The 9,540-nt window shown below is 32.4% G+C and overlaps 1 protein-coding gene across 1 annotated transcript; it reads left to right on the forward strand.

The window, feature by feature from the left end:
- Positions 1-1,144: 1,144 nt before the first annotated feature.
- On the forward strand, positions 1,145-8,528 carry LOC117924619. The gene is made up of 10 exons (XM_034843300.1): positions 1,145-1,519; positions 1,710-1,783; positions 1,872-1,979; positions 2,445-2,527; positions 3,029-3,162; positions 3,644-3,693; positions 4,403-4,495; positions 6,934-7,025; positions 7,501-7,607; positions 8,204-8,528. Exons 1-10 carry the CDS (start codon positions 1,313-1,315, stop codon positions 8,246-8,248), a joined length of 993 nt encoding a protein of 330 aa, XP_034699191.1. The 5' UTR covers positions 1,145-1,312; the 3' UTR covers positions 8,249-8,528.
- The last annotated feature ends 1,012 nt before the right edge of the window (positions 8,529-9,540 follow it).

Here is a 9,540-nt window from a genome sequence, read left to right on the forward strand (position 1 = left end):
ACACATTGCTTGATGACACTCATCCCATTCATTTTTTTGATCTTGTACATATTCATTCGATTAGCTACCTCACTAATGATGAATGGAAACATAAATTATGTTCATTTTTTCCCCTTTTCCCTTAGCCATGACAATGTAAACATGGTTAACCCACCAATATACACTCATTGCATTCTAGGTTTATGAAATTTGTGTAGGTGTACAAAGTATTTATACTAAGTGTATAAGGTAAATATACTAATTGTATAAGGGTATACAAGGTTACCTTCCTCGAAGGAATGCAATTGATTTTTAAAAACTCGTTTGCTCATTTCCCTTTGCCAAGGATGAAGAACATTCCACATCAATTTCAGATTTAGAAGGGTATTTTAATATTTTTTAAATTATTAAATTATAATAATTATTTAATTAAAAATCAATTATCACCATTAACTAAAAGATGGTCATGTTACAAATAATCGATTAAGACAATATCTATGCAATGTCCATAAAACAGAAAAATTATTCAAATAATTGTCTGTAACTTTAAAGATATATAAATAATTGTCTATATAATTTGTAAGTTAGATAAAAAAGAATAATAATATTTTATGAGGTTTTTAAATATTGTTTAATATAAATAAGAAATAATGTACAATATATATATGATTTTGTAAGTAACAAAAAAAAAATATTTTCTAGGGTGCTTAAAAAATATTTATTATATATTTTGTAAGTTTGAAAAAGAAATAATATTTTATAAGGAGTTTACAAAATATTTACTTAAAAAAGGCATTTGATAACAATCATTTTTAATCATTAATTTCCAATATTCAATTTGTTGGACATGATTTTTGGGAGAAAAATAAATGGTGAAAATAGTGTCACCTCCTTACATTTGAATCAATCTACATGATCCTACCAAATAATGTGAGAGAAAGATGAGGTAAATGAAAAGAGAGAGAAATAGGAAATTGATTGATTTTTTCTTTTTCATAATTAATAGTATTTTAAAAAAATTTTAAAAATAAAATCCTTCTACTCAATTTTTATTTCCCTCTTAGGTTTGGGTTCAAATATAAAGGATAAGAGGACTTGGACTCAAATATAAGGAATACGACGGTGTTGGCCCAATTATGAGACCCATCTTACCTCATAACATAATTCTCCCATCCTCGCCCACGTTGGGCACTTGCCTTATCTTCTACAGTACTGAGGGAGAGATCGTGAGGTCACAGTCCTCGCCTCACAGTCTCACGCTCTCTTCACAGTAAGCCCCTTAACCAAAAATTGTAAAAGCAGATTATAATCACCAATCTCAATAATTGGAGCAATGGTTTCAGTCATATTTTCATCACTTGCTCAGTCCTCCCTATCGGCTTTCTCAAACCCAACCTATGCCTTTCTTCTCAAACCAAACCGTAACTTTTCTCAGCGGTTCTCATATCCGCCTTTACCATGCTCCCCATTTCGGAGACGACATTCTTCAATTTGCTTTGACAGTTCCAAAGAAGATTCTGGCGCCAATTTCCCGGGAAAGGTTTGGTTTTTAAGCTTCAAAATCGATTCTTGTTATGAATTATAAAACCCACAAAAATCTGAAACAAAGATTGGGTGAGGTTCAGCGTTTTTGCTTTCAATCTTTTTTTTCCCCTTCATTTTCTTGACAACCAAACGGGTGATAATGATTAATTGATGGGAAGGCACTGTATATTTACCTTGTATTGCAGGAAGTCCTAAGGCGATGGGACGTGCCTTGGGAGTGGCAAACAGTTTCTCTAACCTCGTTTGCTTGCGGATTAAGGTGAATATGAAATGAAAGTATGTTGGATTGGGAATTGTTTGTGGAATAGCGTGCTGTTAATAATGTGAAATTTAACTTTTTGAGGCAGTTTTGTTTTGACAGGATTGGTCGAGGCAGCAGCTGTGCCCTACCTAGGGCTTCAAATTGGCGAATTGAGCTTAGATGAGAAGGCAGAAATATTGTTTGTGGATCAGGGGTGTGTATTGTTATCCTTGAATTGGGGTTAAAATTTTACTTGGTGGGATTGTTTAGGGGAGACAAGATGCAAAATCACTTGAAAATTTTTCCTAGAAGGAATTTTAAGTTTATAAACAGTCCACAGTTGTTTCAATATTAGGAGTGTTTAGCTTACTGAAAGACAAGAAATGTGATACTCATAAGTGCTGCTAAATATTTAACATTCTGGGATTTGATACTGTTCCATTTTTGCCCGCAAGGGCATTGTGGATTGGAGACTGCACCCATTGTATGTGGTAGAAGAGATGCTTGGGAACAACTGAATAACTTGATGCCTTACAGGGGAATGGAGAATATGCGTTTCCTTTTCACATTTTCTTATAAACACCTTGAAGGATTTCTTTTTGATATTTCCTTGAGTTTATGTTGGTGATTGTTTTTAAGTTTGAAATGGATGTAACTTTGTTACTTATTAATGTGGCAGCATTACAACTGCAGTTGTACTTGGAGTTATATATGGTATTACTAACACATTCCAACCACTTCCCGATGACTTCTTTCGCTATGGTATGAATCATATAAAACTTATTACTTTATCATGCATGCAAAAACAAGCTTTCTTCTTCTATGTTTGCACTTTTGATGGTTCCTTGTCTTTACTTAATGCCCATGTTCTTTAGGAAAGTCTGTCCTCAAGGAGCCCCAAGAGTGTAGCTTAGCACTAGTAACCTCTGGCAATGAACCAAAGGTCTTGGGTTTGAGCTTCCTAGTATTTAAGTGGAGTAGGGTTGAGGGGTAGGCCCATATCAACCTAGGGTTTGCTTTTTCGACATTTAGGATAAATGCCTCTCCGTTGAGGTGGATTCCCTGTTATTTAGAAAAAGAAAAAGGTCTATCCCCAAGGAAATGGTATGAAAATTCATCTTTTATAAGTACTCAAGGAAGCAATTATCAAATTTAAATTATAAAGGGCACTCAAGATAGGTGTTTTATTTGCTCTCAGTCAATGTCCAGGTTTTATCCACAACCAAATTTGTTGATGTAATATTAAATGATATATTGTTTCAGATTTGAGGGAACCTTTCAGTCTGCAGAAAGGGTGGCTCTTGTGGGCAGGAATTGGGCTTTTTGGTGCCATAATTGCTATTGCTTTAACAGGAGCGGCAATGTCCTTGTTTAGTGGTGAGACCCCAGAGAGAGAGGTTAGAAACTGATTACAAACATAGTTGATAATCTTTGTTCATTTTAAGTTACTGAAGCAACTTTTCATCTAGGACTGTGTGTGGTCAACTTTTTAATCGTGATGATGGTACTAGATATAGAGGAGCAAGATAGATCTCTTTCATTCCTGTACCATAATTTATGATCATACAACTAGTCTGTCCTTTTTCTTTGGTGTCATTTATGAAGCCATAAATCTTCTAAATGGGTTTCAGTCACATGCATACTTGAGTGTGTGAATGAATAGTGAATTTGGCTGAGGTAACTGTAATCATATAGTTGAAGAGAGTAATGCATTGTTCAGTAGCTGTAGGTTTACTTGTCCAGGTTTACTGTAGAATGACAAGGTAGCATCATGGTTGTTCTTTATGACATATCATTATGAATGTTTATATATATTTTTTTCTTTTGTGCTCTCTATCCGAGGGATCCTTTTAAAATTTTTTGTAATTTTGGTTGCAGACTGATGCTCTAGTTCGTTTGCTTCCGTTGATTGGATCTTCAAGTATTAGGTATTTTCAACAAAAAAATTTGCTTATAATGTTGTAGCTGTAAAATTTTCCTAATGGTTAGGGAAACTTAGGGCTTGATTGACAACTGTTTTTGAGAACAGTTTTCTGATCTCCAAAACAAATAATCAGGAAAACATGTTTGATAACCAAAAACTGTTTTCCATTTCTACTGTTTTCACTTGTTTGTTAAGGGTTGTTATAAACAATGATTATACAAACATGTAGAATGATTAAAAATAAAATACTAGACATAAAATTTATTTTTAAAACATATTTCAAAATAGGTTAAAAACATTTTAGGTTTTCAAATAGACTTTTGTTCTACAAAACGTCAGAAAATAGTTTTTAAAAACTGTTCTAAAAAACTGTTTTTCATAATTGTTTTCGAAAACAATTACCAAACAGGCCTTTAGAGTTCGTTTGTGTGTGATTGTAGGAAGCAATTTTAGCGTAAAAAGTGGTTTTGAAAAAAATTAGATGTTTGAAAAAATTTAGAATTTTTTTTTTAAAAATCTAAAAAATTACTTATAATGTTATCTGGAGAAACACTTGATAAATGATTCTCTTAAAAACACTTCTAGAGAAAATACTTCCACTAAAAACACTATTAAACTCACTCTTATTTTGCAAACTTTGACCATTACACTTCGACCAAATTTGAGTCTTTAGGATTGAACTAGTGAATTAATTAATTTTATTTGTCTTATAGCACTGCCTGCCTCGTTGGCATCACAGGTGTCCTTGCTCCACTTCTTGAGGAGACTGTATTTCGAGGGTTTTTTATGGTCTCCCTAACCAAGTGGTATTGTTCTTCTTTCTATTTTTGAATTGTGAAGTTTCTTTTAGTGCTATGTTTTGTGAAAATTAGAACTTCGTTTTGTTCTGTATCATTTGTTTTAGGAGTAAAATTCATAGTCTTTAACTCGTAACATGTATCATGTATCGTTTTTCTATTTTTCTATAATGTGTATTGCAAGTTTTTTTATAAAGTTAAAAATAAATAGAAAAAATATGTATTTGCATGAATATCTATTGAAAGTATAAATTATAGAGTAATATATTACTAATTTTATGGAAGATAGTAAAATGTAAAGAGTTAAACTATATTGTATCATATGAAAACATTAAATATTAAAATTTTGATAAGTTCAAATTAACAAAATATAACTTTATAGATAGATTCATCGCATAATCTACAAAAATAAGCTTCTTCAATTTTTAGTTCCAAATTCTATAGGCATATGCACTTATTGTGTTGTTATATATATATATATATATATAAGTTTTTTAGGTTCATCGTTAATCCTTTTTCACTAAAATGAAATTAAAAAAAAAAACTAATATATTAAGAAAAATTTTTATTCACCAATCATCATTATTTTCATTGTCAACATTTAAATTATTCGAATGAAAAATTTCCAATATTCATTATAAAGATAAACTGACTTGACTTCTAATATAGCATCCAACAACAAGAATGTAGCTTTTCATATGAAATTATTTTACCTATTTCTCATTTTTATGATCAATTTTTAATCTTTTAGTATATTTTAAACAATTAACATAATAAATTCTTTTAACCAAAAAAAAAAAAAAATTGATTTTTTTAAAAAATTATAGAAAATAGTTGAAGATGTATGTATTGTATATCATAATATCATCTATTGTATTGTGTATTGTAAGATACACATTAAAATAAGATATGGATTCCATTTTTTATCGATTTTCATAGAAAAAACGTATTATATCATTGTATTGTATTGTGTAATGTAAGTTTTTAACAACTATCGTAAAATTAACCATTAATTTTTTTTTTTGCATGCTGCTCGAAACACATTATGTGATATGTTTTATTTGTAATCGCGTTATTTTGTGGAAGGACTGAGAAACATGAAAACTAAAAAAATCTGCCAGATTCTATTGACTTATGGTCTTTAAACTTTTAAATTGGGATTGCTGAAGCTTTTTTTTTGTCTTTAGCACCATGAGTTTAACCGTTGCCATGTAATAAAAATTGAAATGAGACCTATAAGAAAAAAAATCAGAAAAAATAAAATAGATTTAGAGCAGGATGTAGAAAGTGCCGAAAGTGCTCTTAAGGTTATGTGGTTGGTTTATATATATATATTTATATATAAATATAGACACGCACACATACATATATATACATATATGAATGATAGATAGATGGACGCACACACCAATTAAATGAGAAACACATAATATGGGTGGTTGCAATGGCTGACCTTGCTTTATGGTACTGATTGTTGTGCTGTCACAGCCCATGTGGAATATTGTCCACTTTATATCCTAACTTTCATGGCTTTAAAATGTTTCTGCATATATTAGAGGAGTTGACCCTTTTAAGTACCAAGAACTTCTTGTGTGGAACGTCATATTTACACCCTCCCATGTAGGCATGGCATTCTTGTTTTATCTTGTGGCTCGTATGCCAAACTCCATGCATTTTTTATTGATGATTGACTTTGATACTATCATCACAACCTGTGTAGATATAGTTTATTGTAAATCTGCTAATCTTCATAGTCTTTAAATGTGTCTACACATATGAGATGAGTCACTCCTTATAAGAGTTAGGAACTTCTCCTTCTTAGGTGATGTATAACATCACATTAATCATCATATAGGAACACCATTCTTGTCCTAAAACATGGCTTACAAGGTGGCCTAACTTTGCACATTTCCCATTGTAGATTGATTCTAATACTATCTGCGTAGATATTCTCCGCTTTAGCCCTATTGGTTTTCATAATTTTAAAACACTTTGATATATTACCGGAAGCTCCCTTTAAGTATTAGTAACTTTATCAAGTAGAAAGGCAGAACAGCAATCTGGTAATCAACTGCAAATAATTGGGATAAGGTATAGCAGAGGAGTCAATTTAGGTTGAGTGTTGCAGGTTATCTTTTTGGTTTATGCAAAATAGTCTGCACTTTCTTCTATGCCTTTATTTAATATCTAAAATGCTTTCCTATAAACTTCTGAACCATATATATTGTTTGGATATCTCATTTGCAAAACATGGCATCCAATTTCTCAAGAATTTGACATCAAATGTCATTTTTATATAATTCTGTCCCATCTTAATGTCTCTGCATTGAGGATAAGTGAGTTGCTAGTTGTAATTGTTTTAGGTTGATTTTCCCATAACATATTTCCTATAATCTAACAAATGTTTATAAAATTACCAATGGTCTCTTTTCCTGAATTTTTTGCAGGGTTCCTACACCAGTTTCTGTTCTTATTAGTGCTGCTGTATTTGCACTTGCTCATCTCACTCCTAGCGAGTTTCCTCAACTGTTTGTGCTAGGTATCTCTGTACTTATAAGCATTATTTAGTTTTACCCAAGTTTCAGTGGATAATTAAATAAAAATTGAAAAAGACAATGACAAATTGTTTCAAAGGAAATGAGGCATGTTAACAAGATAAAGGTGAGAAGTGGAGACAGAAATTTAAAACAAAACCTCCATAACTAAACTTTGTATAAACTGTGTCTGAAATTATATGGAGGAAGGAATTTTAGGGCAAAGCACTGTAACTCACATCCAGTTACCTATTCATTCTGCAGATTGAGTGGAACTGACCAGTCATGCGTACTAATATTTAACAATATTTTTAGCATAGCATGTATTTGCTTTCTGTGTTGAGTTTTTTTACTTAGAGCTGAAACATGAGATTTCCTTGATTGCATTGTAAGTCTTGAAAATGTGATCAAAGTGTTCCAGTGATTTCAAAACATTTCCATCCACTTGAAGAAACCAACAGAACTTCATGATCCATATAGGGACTGCTTTGGGATTTTCATACGCTCAAACTCGCAATCTTCTAACCCCAATCACAATACATGCTACGTGGAACTCTGGAGTAATCTTGCTGCTCACTTTTCTTCAGGTAATTTATTTACTTCTCGAGAGGACAAAATTTATGATGTGCATAATTCAAGAACTCATTCTTTGCCTTCAACTCATGACATTTTTGCTACTATACACCATTATTATGATATATGCCTTTGTGGTATTGCTTTCAGATTCCTTATTCACATGCATTGCTCTTACCATGCCTATTAGCAGACATATGATATGATGTCTTTTAACCCATCACAGAAACTTTATTCATTTTTATTTTGCAATGGGTATGGTTGATCTAATGACCTCTTTTAGGAGATTTCATAACTACTAACGCTGTATTTTGCACAATCCCCTAGAATGAAACATCCAAAAACATTTCATGGATTGGCACAGCTGAGACAATTCTTTTTTATTTTCTATAATTTATAACATGGCCTTGAAGAATTACCTCCTGTATATTTGCGTGGTATCCCTTTAGCCATTCTTCCTACATCTACTTTTTTTTTTTCATATATTTGTACATATGCAGCCTTAATCTTTAAGGATTAGCAATTGCAAGATCTTCAAGTAGTGATTAATGTTCTGTGCCTAATTTTGGTAATAAGTGCTAAAAGTACTTCTGGTTGGTTGCACTTGTAGCTTCAAGGATATGATATCAAGGAATTGTTGCAAGCATCTTCATAGGAGCAGTTGTTTTCTCTTCAATGGCATGGATCTTGTGCCGATTTGGCTTCTTTGGTTCCTCCCATTGGACCATACTGATTTTCCTCCCTCCTTTTATATATGAAATCAAAACAAGGAAAATGGCTGATGAAGGCAATGAACATTTGTTTGATTAGTTGACACTTACCAATGAAACTGTGAGTATAAAGACAGATTGTAGATCTCTTTAACAACTTGTCTTCATGGCTTGTGTTTGCCCTTGCTCCATTTTATTTTAAGCCAAGGACCATAGGTATGATCATAGTAGTTTTGTGTTCTTTTTAAACAGACACTATCAAAATCCGAAGTTATGGCAAACTGTAGCTTAACAATGGGCGTGCGTTGCAACTGTGAGGGAGATTTCTTCTAGTAACACATCTTGCTTGTGGAGGATGATTCGATCTCTCTCATAGGGTTTTCGAAGTCATGGACTTGGATCCTTTTCACAAGAGGAAGAAGTATAAGAAGGGAAATATAGAGCTTGAGATCCATGCAAAATCTCAGCCCTAATAGCAGGTAAGCTTGGGCTCAGGCCCGCAGGCAAGCACTGAAGCCCAGGCCCGAGCATCCCCATTATAAATATTATAGGGTTTGGGCCTAGGCTACATCATGAAAATGCAAGTCTGATCCAGCCCGAAAAGACTACGTAGTCCATAAAGGGTACTTGTTCTCAATGTTGGAAATGGGCTTTATAGGGAAGTGTGGGCTAGCCTTCTTTACGCCAAAAATACCTAAATAAATGTTAAGAATGGTTGAATCATCTACCCATGGGCCGAAAACTAATACAAAAGAAAATCTGTATTAAACAAACAGTTAGACAAACCTAAAATTTGGGGAGATTGGAAGCTTCCCTTAAAACTAATGAAATGTAAAATAGTTAAGAATAATGTAGGAAGAATAGAAAATGCAAAGCCTAATGCAGGCCACTAAAAAAATAAAAAAGAAAATTTTGGGGCATTAAAAAACTTGTATCCACAGAAGATGCGACATGAAAGATCAAGAATAAATAGAAGTTATTATTATCTTAAGGCACTGAAGTCATAATTCATTAGAATATGCAAAGCATACATATGGATGGACATGAAAGTGAATAAGCTTTTTCTTGCCAAGGATTATCTTTCCCTACCAATCAACCTGGATTAAAAAAAAAAAAAAAAAATTCAATCTGTATTCAACTCAACTGCAGTTTAGTTCATATAAAATTTAATCTCATTTTCCTTAAATTAGATTAGACTCAAATTGGTCAAGTTAGATCCCAATTGATCATGTTGTAT

The sequence above is a fragment of the Vitis riparia genome, chromosome 1 (genome assembly GCF_004353265.1).
Source record: "Vitis riparia cultivar Riparia Gloire de Montpellier isolate 1030 chromosome 1, EGFV_Vit.rip_1.0, whole genome shotgun sequence".
NCBI classification, from domain to species: Eukaryota; Viridiplantae; Streptophyta; class Magnoliopsida; order Vitales; family Vitaceae; genus Vitis; species Vitis riparia.